At 44.1% G+C, this 13,633-nt stretch overlaps 1 protein-coding gene across 1 annotated transcript in view; it reads left to right on the top strand.

Annotated features, from left to right (window-relative positions):
- LMBRD1 (LMBR1 domain containing 1) overlaps nt 1-13,168 on the top strand; it is a 68,381-nt gene extending 55,213 nt beyond the window's left edge. Inside the window, exons 15-16 of the mRNA XM_081943337.1 lie at nt 10,056-10,147; nt 11,967-13,168. Of these exons, the coding sequence (XP_081799463.1) occupies nt 10,056-10,147; nt 11,967-12,086 (212 nt within the window). The 3' untranslated portion in view covers nt 12,087-13,168. The remainder of the gene's footprint in view (nt 1-10,055; nt 10,148-11,966) is intronic.
- The last annotated feature ends 465 nt before the right edge of the window (nt 13,169-13,633 follow it).

The following is a 13,633-nucleotide window of genomic DNA, read 5'->3' as shown; positions in this document are numbered from 1 at the left end:
GTGATTCAGACAACGGTTCACCATTATAACATTGCAGTGTCCCACAGTCATATGATCACCATTTGCAATCTTCACTCCCACTCCAAGAACTAAAGTCAACAGGGAAGCTGGCAAAGGATCACAAATGGTTTATCACATGACAGGAAGATACTGGAACTGGGCAGGATTCGCCTAATAGCAGTTTCCAGAATGGCTGTTGTAATTCAATACAATTGCATGATGTTGCACCTTAAAACCTGGCTGCTTAGTAATGAAGTTCCCCATTCAAATTACTGTTGGTAAGTGAGGACTACCTATACCATATTAATTACTTAATGTTATTTGGTACATAGAAATTCAGATAATACATTGTGAAATATATAAATACATTGATATATCTTCATATATTCCATGTTAGTTGGTTTGAGGTTATTATTAAAGAAAAAATAAAATCATCTTTAACTGTTATTTCTGTTAATGGTATTTCTGCAGTACGTTTCCAGCATGCCTCATCATTGAAGTAAGGGAACCAAAAACATATTTGATACAATATTTTCATGACTTTGGATCAATGTAAGAACTTCCTATCTTTAAGAATAATCTTAACAAATATTAGCACCTAGCCATCCTTGTTGGGGCTTAAGAAGGATCCATATTACCTAGAGATTAACTCCTGGTAGGATTCAATATTTTTCCCAAGTAATTCCTGAAACATGTTTGGTACGGCACCTTTACTACTGAAAACTCTTTGGATTTTAAAAGGTTTCCAAAAACAAGGTACTTAAAGGTACAAATATTCATTTGTGATTCTTTGTAGTTTCATCCCTCGATTTAAAAGAAAATAGCACATAAATAATTAGCCTCTTGAATGTGTTACTTAACTTTAGATTCATTGAGATTATTTTTAGACAAACCTTGCTTGATAAACTATTAATGGCTCTCCAACTTTTTCTTTGGATCTTGCTGAGATTGCTAATCAAATACAGGATAGGTTTTCGCTTTCCCCAAAACCATCTTGTCTGGGCATTAACTTAATTACTTTTTTTGACCTGTCTATGTTGTATATAATCTCTAGCATGTGTTAAAGCCAATTACATATTTCTTTAAAATACATCTATCTTGGTGTGAATAAGGAACAGAAGACCTTAGATTATTTTTGTCAAGCTTTAGAAGACACTCTCCCATTGCATCAGTACTGTGGGTGCACTATATTCCCATGGCAACAGTTTCTTGCTCCTCTTTTGGCTCTTCATTGTTTACAGGTGAAACTCGAAAAATTAGAATATTGTGCAAAAGTTGCTCAGTGGTCCAAAGTCCTCTTTTCTAATGAGAGCAACTTTTGCATATCATTTGGAAACCAAGGACCCAGAGTATGGAGGAAGAATGGAGAGGCCAATCAAGCACAGTAATCCCACGGTCATTGAACCAGTTTTTGGTGCTTTTGGCAAAAGTTGCTCTCATCAGAAAAGAGGACTTTGGACCACTAAGCAACAGGACTTTGGACCACTGTGCTTCATTAAGATCAGGGTCAACACAACCATCTACCAGGAGATTTTGGAACACTTCATGCTTCCTTTCGCAGACGAGCTTTATGGGGATGCTGACTTCATTTTCCAGCTGCCCATACTGCCAAAAGCACCAAAACCTGATTCAATGACTGTGGGATTACTGTGCTTAATTGGCCAGCAGACTCACCTGACCTGAACCCTATAAAGAATCTATGGGGCATTGCCAAGAGAAAGATGAGAGACACGTGACAGAACAATGCAGAAGAGCTGAAGGCCACTATTGAAGCATCCTGGTCTTCCATAACACCTCAGCAGTGCCACAGGCTGATAGCTTCCATGCCACGCCGCAATGAGGCAGTAATTGCTGCAAAAGGGGCCCAAACCAAGTATTGAGTACATATGCATGCTTATACTTTTCAGAGGTCCGATATTGTTCTATGTACAATCCTTGTTTTATTGATTGCATCTAATATTCTAATTTTCTGAGATGGTGGATTTGGGGTTTTCATGAGCTGTAAGCCATAATCATCACAATTATGACAAATCACAGCTTGAACTATCTTGCTTTGCATGTAATGAGTCTTATCTCATATATTAGTTTCACCTTTTAAGTTGCATTGCTGAAATAAATGAACTTTTGCACGATATTCACCTGTAAGTGAAGGTAAAAGATAATCAAGTTGAGTTTCTTCTTGGCTAATTGGTAGAAAAAGGGAAAAAATCTGAAATGATATTATACTATGTCAGATTTCTTTCTAAAACATGTCGGGTTCTGATCAACATAAGTGTTTAATATTGTCAGCAACTTAATGCGTAAGCTACTTGATAGTAGGAGTGGATGCTGTATTTGCTTGTTCTATGGAGGTGGCTTGCAGGGTCTGGCAGACAGACGCAGAAAAGTGAAACAGGCCGGAGAGAAGCAGTTATCAAACTGGAGTCATAGAAGAATGGGTCCAGAAGAGAGCAGCAAAGATTAAGGACCTGAGAGTAAACATTTGTGAAGTGTTGTTGAGTATGCTTAGCCTGTTTTTGAGTATGTTTAGCCACATAATAGCTTGTCTTCAAGTATCTGAAGTACTATCATATGCAGAAATGTTCAGAGTTGTTGTAGAAGATAGGGTAAGAAACAATGGCTTTAAATTACAAGGTGGTAGCTACTGCTGAAAATCAGGAAATATTCCTAAAGTAACAACTGGTCGACAAAGGAGCAAGTTGCTTTAGGAGTGGCGGTCTGTCCTTCACCAGAAGCGTTTAAAACCATCTGGTGGAGGTTCTTGCACCGGACAAGGTGTTGGATTTGATGATTTTCCCACTCTTGCTTTCTTTAATTCTATAAATCACAGCAAGATGTGCAAGAGGGAATGGTCACAGGCTAAATTAAAGAAAGGTTCTCTTTCATTTGACGTACTTGTACTGATTTCTGTTGGGTTTTTCAAGTAGTTTATTTTTCTTTCCTGGATGGTACTTGAAAACATAGTTGAGAAATTCTGGGTAATCCATAGAAATCATAAGAGAAGTACATTCCAATTCTCAGACGCAAAACTCTGTTGGTGATCTTATCACAGTCGTTTTCTCTCAACCTTAGAGCTAATTTGGATTTCCGGGTTATTTAACAGAGCATATCGAAGGTTCAGTAGGGTCATGCTTTCTTGCTTTTGTTATGTACGCTCATAATAACACCAATCATCTCCAAAGCAACTTGCTCTTGATTTGCCTTGTTCATACTAAGGCAAACTTTTTCTTTTCTTTTCTTTTCCCAGATAGATGAAGTATTTTAGAGCATTAAAAATCAGTTAGGATTTGCTTGAAACAAAAGGATACAGAATAAAATAATCCTCATTTAGTGACCACAGATATAACCAACAACTCAGTTGCTAAGTGAAGCAATTGCTAAGTGAAAACTATGATTGTGCTTATAATCTTAAATTCAACTTCCCTTTGCTTTACAAATAGTTATCATCTTACATCATTCTTCAGTGACCATTCAAAGTTAACAACAGCACTGAAAAAAATGACCTACAACTGGTCCTTGCACTTATAATAATCATAGCATCCCCACCATCACATAATCAAAACTGAGCCACTTGACAACTGGCATGTATTTACAACATTTGGAGTGTCCTGTGGTCATTCCCCCCCCCCCCATTTACCAATCTTCCCAGCCAGTTTCTGATAAGCCAAAGTGAATGTAGGAACCGGAAGTTAAGGGGATTTTTAGTAAAATGTTTTTTATCTTTTTTAGGGGGTTCCAGGGTGGGGAGGGGCAATCAGACCGGGAGGAGAGCCAGTGCCAGGCAAACAGATGAGTCCAGGAAGGACGGGGATGAGGTGGAGGGGGGGAAAACAAAGGTCACTCGAACAGAGGGTTGTCCTATTACAACGGTCGTGGGGAGGAGGGGATGCGAGGACAGGATAAGATCCCAAGGTCGGTTGGGAGACCGTGGCTGTTGGTTACGCCCGGTCGCTTGTACCAACCCCTGCAGTCTAGGTGGACAGGAACTACAGAGCCAGGGCCTGCGGCTGATGCTTTGCAATGCAAGGTCTGTTACCAACAAGGCCCCCCTCATCAATGAGTTGATCTCAGAGGGGGAGCTAGACCTTGCAGGGATAACGGAGACCTGGTTGGGCCACGAGCGTGGTTTACCCCTCGTGGAAATGTGCCCACCAGGTTTCCGGGCATTCCATCAGCCCCGGGCCCTGGGTAAGGGTGGTGGGGTGGTGGTGGTTGTTCGGGAATGTTTAGAGCCGAGGGAGTTCACTGTCCCTCAGATACCCGGGTGTGAGTCCCTTGGTGTGAACTGGGGCCCAGGGAGGCAGTGGGGCTTGCTGATTGTATACTTGGCTCCTCGCTATGCATCAGCAGCCCTGCCCGAGCTCCTCGAGCTAATCTCAGCGACGGCAGTTGAGACCCCCAGACTCTTGGTCATGGGGGACTTCAACTTGCCGTCGACGGGAGCGGCTTCCGAGGTGGCTCGGGAGTTCATGGCTTCCATGACGGCCATGGACCTGACCCAATTAGTTCAGGGCCCCACTCACGAAGGGGGCCACACACTGGACCTCATTTTTGTATCTGAGCAGTGGACGAGTGATCTGGGAATAGGGGACTTAGTCATCACGCCCCTGTCATGGTCAGATCACTCATCCCTCCGGCTGGACTTCCCTGGCGCTATCCCCCACCGCGAGGAGGCGGAACCAGACTCTACAAGCTGGTACCGCCCCAGGCACCTGATGGAATCGGATAGATTCCAGACGGAGCTTGGGCCAATACCTGTAGCCCTGTCCCGCTCCCGCTCCGAGGACCTAGTGACTGCCTGGAATAGGGCGACGACTGGGGCCTTTGACCGGGTTGCGCCTTTGCGACCTCTCCTGCGGCATCGCCCCACCCGGGCTCCTTGGTTCACTGAGGAGCTAAAGGTGATGAAGCGCCACAGGAGACGTCTAGAGAGCAGGTGGAGGTCCTCACGCTCCGAATCTGACCGAACACAGGTAAGAGCCTATTTGCGGACTTACCTTGTGGCAATAAGAGCGGCCAAGCGTAGGCATTGTGCCGCCCTTATTGCGTCCGCGGATAACCGCCCTGCCGCCCTGTTTCGGGTGACCCGCTCCCTTTTATCGCAGGGGACGCGGGAGGCACCCTTACAGGGAAGAGCAGAGGAGTTTGGGGAATATCTGCAGGACAAAATTGCTCAGATCCGGAGCGGATGGACCTCCGTCAGTGGACCAGACGAGCCGTCAACAGCGAGTCTTGAGAGACCATTCTGGGAGGAGTTTGACTCTGTTGCCCCCGAGGATTTGGACAGGTTGCGTGGACGGCTGCGGCCCACCACATGTTCAATGGACCCGTGTCCCTCCTGGCTGGTACTGGCAGCCTGGGAGGTGACACGAGGCTGGCTTCTGGGCCTGGTGAATGCCTCATTGGGTGAGGGATACTTACCAACCGCCTTGAAAGAGGCGGTGGTGAGACCCTTGCTCAAGAGGCCTTCGCTCGACCCAATGGAGCTAGCTAATTACCGTCCAGTCTCCAACCTCCCCTTTTTGGCGAAGGTTGTTGAGAATGTGGTGGCGCAGCAGTTTCCACGACACCTGGACGAATCCGATTATCTAGACCCACGCCAGTCCGGCTTCCGACCCGGGCACAGCACAGAGACAGCCTTGGTCGCGTTGGTTGATGATCTCTGGAGGGTCAGAGATAGGGGTTGTTCCTCTATCCTGGTCCTATTAGACCTCTCAGCGGCTTTTGATACCATCAACCATGGTATCCTATTGCGCCGGTTGGAGGGGATGGGAGTCGGAGGTACTGTTTTGCGGTGGTTCGGCTCCTACCTCTCCGACCGGAGGCAATGTGTGTTGACAGGGGGACAGAGGTCGACCCCGAGGCCACTCACTTGTGGGGTGCCACAGGGATCGGTCCTCTCGCCTCTCCTGTTCAACGCATATGTGAAGCCGCTGGGTGAGATCATCCGTGGTTTTGGGGTTGAGTACCACCTGTACGCTGATGACACTTAGCTGTACATTTCAAGCCCAAACCACCCCAACGAGGCTGTCGAAGTGATGTCCCGGTGTTTGGAAGCCGTCGGGGTCTGGATGGGGGACAACAGACTCAAACTCAACCCCTCCAAGACCGAGTGGCTGTGGCTACCGGCACCTCGGTTCAGCCAGCTGACACCATCGCTGGCCATAGGGGGCGAACAACTGTCCCCTGTGGAACGGGCGCGCAATTTGGGCGTCCTCCTTGATGCCCGGCTGTCAATGGAGGACCATGTGGCAGCCGTGGCAAGGGGAGCGTTCCACCAGGTTTGCCTGGTGCGCCAATTGCGCCCCCTACTGGACCGGAGTGCCCTGCGCACGGTCACTCACGCGCTGGTGACGTCTCGCCTGGACTACTGCAATGCCCTCTACTTGGGGCTTCCCTTGGGACGCATCCGGAGACTGCAGCTAGTTCAGAACGCAGCCGCGCGGGTCATCATGGGGAGTACACGATACTCCCACGTAACACCCCTCCTGCGCGAGCTGCACTGGCTGCCTGTGGCCTTTCGGGTGTGTTTCAAGGTATTGATTACCATCTTTAAAGCGCTCCATGGCATAGGACCTAGTTATCTGCAGGATCGCATCCTACCACACACGTCCCTACGACCAATCCGCTCACACAGGGAGGGACTCCTCCTGGTGCCGTCCGCTAGGCAATGCCAGCGGGCGACACCTAGGAGTAGGTCCTTCTCTGTGATGGGCCCAACCCTCTGGAATGACCTCCCCCCCGACATCAGAACCACCACCGACCTCCGCTCCTTCCGTCAAAAATTAAAGACTCACCTGTTTCAATCAGCTGGCCTGGCACTCTCTTAGTTTTGCTTCCCGGGGATATATTTTAATTGGGTTTGGGTATTTTAATTGGGGATGTTTTTTAGGGTTTCCATAGAATATTAATTTCTTGTACAGTCTTATCTCCTCCATCTAAATGTTTAGTATTTAATTGTTTTATATTATTGTATTTTATCTGCATTTTATCTGACTGTACACCGCCCCGAGTCCCTTTTTGGGAGAGGGGGCGGTTTAGAAATCCAAAGAAATAAATAATAAATAATAAATAAATAATGGGGGAAGTTGGATTTACTTAATTCTGGTCCCCGTTGTGGCTACAAGTTGAGAACTATCTGTATAGACCTTTGAAGTTTGTTACTGCAACGATTGGTTGTAAAGTTATTTTTTCACTACTGTCACAACTGCAACTTGCTAAACAAGTCAGTTGCTAAATGAGGACTGGCTGAACCTGGACTGACCAGCAAGATGCTGTGGAAAAAAGCTGAGGCTCCAGCAACTCATTTGTTTTGAGTGGAAATTAATTCAGTGAAGATAGTATTAAGGAATAATATGAAAAGATGGTTAACATAATCAGGGGGTTAGACTAGTTGATCTCCAAGGTACCGTATTTTTGAAGTATAAGACGCACCTTTTTTCCTCAAAAAAGAGGCTAAAAATCTGGGTGCATCTTATACATTGAATACAGCATTTTTTGCCTTCCGAAGCCCCGCCCCCTTCATCAAAATGGCTGTGCATACCCTTATGGAGGCTTTCAGAGAGGTCCTGGGTGCTGGGGAGGGAAGAAATTAGCAAAAAAGGGGCCATTCTTTGCTCCAGTCCCCAGCAGCACTCTATAAGCCTCCATAAGGCACTGCATGCAATTTTTTTGATAAAAAACGTGAAAACATGGGCCATTTTTTGCTCGTTTTTGGGTCCCCCATCCCCTCCAGGGGCACTCTGCAAGCCCCCCAAGGCTATTCATGCCTTTAAAAAGGGGGGGGGTCCATTTTCGCGAAAAACTGGCAGTTTTTGGGAGGTTTGCAGAGTGCAAAAACTTTTTTTTTTCCTTTTGGAAAGCTTGATGAGAATTACATTGATCAAGTGCTGTGCCAGCAGAAACAAAGTCTTAGGTGCTGCAGATTGTCAGCTATTTCCTTCTCCAGCATATGGATAAATACACTTGGAAATAGCTACCTACCTACACTCACTCTCTCTCTCTCCCTACCTACCTACTGTATTACTCTATTTCTCTCTCTCTCCCTTTATCTACCTACCTAACTGCTCTATCTCTACCTACCTACTGTATTTCTCTTTCTCTCCTCCTCTATCCCTCTCTCCACCTCCCTTTTTTTTTAATTTGCCTCTTCAAAACCTTGGTGTGTCTTATACTCTGAAAAATATGGTATGTTCCAACTCGATGATTTTATGAAAATAAGACGATGATGCATGTGACTTAATCCAGCATTAATTATGGAGATCTGTATGTATTCTAGATGGTCTATATCAAACCCTCTGACAAGAATTGAACTCCCAGACCCCAAACCCCACTCCAGTGGTGGTGGAAATCATATAAAAACTTAAATGCAGGGGCATAATATAATGCAACACATGTACCTACCTGAGATGTTAAGTAAATTTGGATTTTGTGTGTGTGTGTGTGTGTACACACACACATACACACTTATGCACAGATATATATGCATACATACACACACATCCAAATTGTGTACACCCACCCACACCATTCTGATAGATTCTGTATATCTCTTCCTGCCACACTGTTAAGCACCAGGGCCTGGATAGCTCCTAAAGCTGATGCACTGCGTATGTTAATCTAAAGGTCAGTAGTCTGTAAGTTCAGTTCCCAGTAGAGAGAATTGCAAATTATAAAATGGCATCTTACCTATTAAGCTTGTACCGTAGATCTGTGTGTTTGTGAACAAATGTGTATTTGTGTCTTTATTACTCACTTAGCATGTATAAGCTACATTCTAAATTCTTCTGGAGGAATAAGAAAGTAGGATCAGTGAAGTCAGTTGATTCTACTGATACTATCCTCCTAAATGAAATGGCAGAAGAACAAGGCCTTGCTTGTAGAATGTGGCTAAGCCTTACTGCAATTTGCCAACAATGTCTATTTTTTTTTCTTTAACACACATACATACAGATTCTTCTGAGAATAACAAGTAGGCTTATTTAGCATATGCAGATTTCACTTGTAGAATGGCAAGACATACTATTTTGAGAGAAAAAAAAACGTTTAATGTAGATTTTGACAAACTGTCTTGCGCAGTAGCAGTGTACTAAATAACCCTATTCCAGAGTGCCATATCATCAGGATATAAAATGGTATTAATATATTTATCATGGATCTTTGCCATATGAAAGTGTGTGAAGCATACAGAATCCTGGAACATAATTGACATAGATATTAAAAAACATTGGGGTTAAAATACATTCCCTGTCTGACATCATGAAGGGTAAGTATATACTTAGAGGACTATTTATACCCGTGCAGACTTTCAAATGGGTGTTTGAGTAAAGGACCTTAACCAAGCATAAGCGTCTGGGTTCCCATATTTAAGATGGGCAGTTTCTTTCCAATATTGTTTTTCTTTATAGAATCAAAAGCCACACTGAGATCTATAATGTTAAACATTTTCTTGCTATTAGTTAGTTGTTTTGTTATGAGATGGTGTAAAATAAAATAATTATCTATTGTGACGTGCTTTAGTCTGAATCTAGCTTGTTCCACCACTAAAAGCTTTTTTTCCTATTTCTCTGTCTTCTATTTTGCTCAAAAGATGTTTTGTATGCATTTTAGCCAAAATTTCAGTAAGGCTTCTCAGTCTGCAATATTTTGAACCACCCTTGCCTCCCTTTTTATATTTGAGGGTTATCTGACTGGGAGGCAACCTGTATTATTTATATGAGACAACAGCTCTGCGAATAATGGGACCCACGAATCAATGTATGTCTTGAAGAGATCAGGCAATTAAAAAATCTTCTCCGGGTACCTTATTAAATTTCAGAGATTGAATAATACATTTGATTTCTGAAACAGACAAATCGTCATGTATATTTATGCTTATGAATCCTTTCTCATCTGTTCAGATTGAAAAATGAATAATATTTTGTAAGTGTGTATATTGGCAGTAATTTCAGTTGTAAAGAGAATTTGTGTATATCTGGAAGAATCATAATCCTTTTAAACTCATTTCCTAATATTTAAGAGCAATTCTTAGCTGCTTCTCTCTTTTTTCCCTCCAGATCAGTGCACTGTTACTCGGACATATTTGTTTCTACACAAATTTTGGTTCTTCAGTGCTGTATATTACTTTGGCAATTGGGCTTTTATTGGAGTAAGTAATCTTATTTGATGATTATAAATACAATTTAATGTTCTAGGACAAACCTTTTTGGCATCGTGCGCCAAAAGTGGGGGGAGTGCAGGAGGGTCATGAGTGGGCGTGCCACACCCATAATCCTATGCACGTGACCCCGTGCGCATGCGCACGAAACTCCTCCCCCCCACCATGCGCATGCAAACCCTATCCTCTTTGAGTCTGTGATCATCTCATTTTTCGCCCTCTCCAGGCTCCAGAGGCTTTCTAGGAGCCTGGGGAGAGCGAAAATAGCCTTCCTGACCCTCACCAGGCCCTCCGGAGGCTTCTAGTGCCTTCCACTTGCACCCACAGCTCCTGCTGCTCCCCACCGCCGTCAGAGGCAACAGAGGCAAAGGCTACTTTTGGTGGGGCGGCTGTGCTCGTGCAGTCCTGGCCCGAAGCCTCATGACCTCCCCCCCCCCCCCCCGCTGAGCCAAGCGAGACTCAACTGCACCGGGAGCCACCTGGCAACACCAGTAGTCTCCCTGGTGGCTGAAGGGTGATTGCAAGTGCAATGCCCCCGATGTCCAGCACCTTCCACCAGCGCAGAAAGGGTGTGCAGTGGGGAAACAGGTTCCCGGGGCGGAGGTGGTGGTGGTGAAAGACAGATCGGACCAGCGGGGAGGAGGGGGGCATTTTCCCCTGTTTGCCACAGGAGCAGCACTGGGCTGAAGCGCCTCGCCGGGCATTTTCATTTTGAGGGATGTGGAGCTTCCCTGAAATCTGCCCCTCCCCCGTGGACTTGAGGGGAAAGCACCCTTTTTTCCCCCTTCTCAAATTGCGGGAGAGCGGCACATCTCAACAAGTTGCCAAGCTCGCCGGCTAGCTGGAGAGACTAATCCGCCAATGAATCCTAATCATAGCCTCAGCCCCTCTCTCTCCCTTCCTCCCCCTCTCTCTCTCGCCAGGCACACCGTGATTTGAGAAGGGAAAGGGGGGGCTTTTCCCCCCTCAAGTCCACGGAGGGAGCAGCGCTGGGCTGAGGCGTGGGGAACTTTGGTTTTCATTTTCACTGACACGGGGATAATAATTCTGACAGTTTTGCAAAAAGTCATGGCAAAACTTCAAGAGTGTTTTGCAGATTTCAGCCCAGCCTCTCCTTTCAAGCTCAAAGCAGAGGATGCCAGCTCAGGGCAGCTGACTCATGTATGAGCCAAAGCTGCGGGGAGTCCCCTGCGTGTTGCAGAGGGGGGCCCAGCCTTCGCCCACATGACAAGAGAATTCCCCGTCACTAAGGGCGAATGGAAGTACCCCCAACAAGCAAAGGACGTGCCGGCAAACCGCCCGCCTGCGCTCAAGTCAGCCTGCCTCTGTCCCCGCATGGTCTCTCTGGTCTCTGACAACACCGGATTCTTTCTTGCCCTGCTGCATCATCTCTCCGCACCCAGAGGTGGCTGGAGCAATAGTTCCGCCTCCCCTCTCCTCAAGCCCAGCAAGAAAGCCTGATCATCCCACCAGATCCATCCAAGGAAGGAGAGAGAGAGAGCCGGGCTCAGCCGATCTGCTCTCCCCGAGCTAGAAGCAGCAGTTAAGGGCAAAAAAATGGCCGAAAACGAAAGCTGAAGTCAGCTGGCCAGCGCACACATGTGCGCTGGAGCTGACAGGGCAAAGCTACACGTGTCCTGACAAATGGCTTCGCGTGCCACCTGTGGCACACATACCATAGGTTCGCCATCATGGTTCTAGGATAACTATACTTACAGTATGTGCATCGTGGCAACATTGTCTTGCATATAAATCTGTTGCATCCTTCATCTAACCTCCAGTAATACAGTGTGTTGATGTAAATTCACAGGTTTTCTTGATTGGATTAATTGTGTCATGCTGCAAAGGAAAAAAATCAGTCATTGAAGGTGAAGTGGACGAAGATGATTCAGATATAAGTGATGATGAGCCATCGCTCTATTATGGCTGACAGCCTGCAGTCCTGAAGGTTAAAGCTTGCAATGTAAAACTGTGAAAATGCCACTTTTGGTTCTGACTTTATTCTTGGAAAAGTTCACTTTTGCCAACATTGAAGGGAGAAATAATATAAACCAGGATTTGGAATGTCTGCAAATCTGACTGGCTTATAGTTAAATTCATTTGTACATAGGCACAAGAGATACTTTTATGAAGGAAAAATTAAAGAGAACTATTTTTTGAGTATATAGCTACAAAGCTGTGATGTCATTTAAATGCCATTTAAGTGTTTTTGTTAGTCTTGAATTTTAAATTCATTAATGATTTTTGTTTCTTTAGACTATTAACAAATCATAATCAAACTGACAAATGTATCATACATCTCATGGCAATCTAAAGTTACTAGTGCTTGTTAATATGAAACTAATACCTAAAATACACTTGTTGGTATATGAAATGATACTTAAAGACAATAGAATTATTGTCTGGTCATTAGAGAGAATCCCTCCCATATCAAATGTGACTGCAGTATGATATTCAATAGTTGCAGATGGGGTGCAACTATTACAGTCAGCAAAATAGTGGGAGAAATATGTATTCCATTCTCAAGTTTTGTTTACTCAGTTTAGTATCTGCCCACATATGCTATTCTCAACCCAGTTGGATAGAGAGCAATAGATCTGGGCTGATCAACAATATAGAATATGTCCTGAACTTACTAATTCAAAATAACGATGTAAAGAAAGATACTTTTTTCCATTGTTTATACAATTTGTGAGCTTTAATTTCTTCATTGTTTAAACTAAACCCAGTATGTACATCTTAAAAAGACATTAAATATTAATCACCTTGCTTGGTTACAGTTTGCTGTTTACTGTCTTGGCATAATAATACAAATATGCTGAACCCTGTTTTAAACACTGAAACAACTATTCAATATAATTTTGCTTAATTATACTTAATGAAGGGCACAAATGTTTAAAATCATGCTATTTTGTTTCTTATTTTGTGAAATAAATTAATCAGGATCCCAAATGCATACTATTCTGAAGTATTCTTGTAACTCAAAATCTATTATTTAATCTTAGTCTTTACTGTTCTTAGATTTCTCATACCAAAATAATTACATACAAAGACAACATGTTTTTGTGTGTGTTTTCCAGTCTGCAGCAATTTCATATATTTGCTCCCTCAAAATATAATATGGAATAATATATTAGACTTACTATTATTTTTTGATGTTTAAGATAGCTTTTCTTGCAGGGTTTCCCATGACAGAAATCATGAGATAAATGGTGTCAAAAAAGAGACAAAAAAGACCCAGTTTAATATGTTACTGGAAAAGGGGAAGAAAAGAGAGGAAGAATCCTTTTGCTTCATTATGATATCTTTCTTAAGGCGTTTTGGTGGGAAGGTAACAGCGTTCCATGAGCCTTGGGTTATAGTCATTTGACAAAATGACCACAGAAATGTCTTTGGGCAAGACTGGCTTTCTCATCCAAGAAATGGAAATGAGCACTTCCCCCAGTTGGACCCAACTGGACAGGAGAAACCTTTATC

The sequence above is a fragment of the Natrix helvetica genome (genome assembly GCF_964273705.1).
Source record: "Natrix helvetica genome assembly, chromosome: 2".
Taxonomy (NCBI): Eukaryota; Metazoa; Chordata; class Lepidosauria; order Squamata; family Natricidae; genus Natrix; species Natrix helvetica.
The sequence above is the reverse complement of the archived record's forward strand: the minus strand, read 5'-3'. Positions and strand labels throughout refer to the sequence as shown.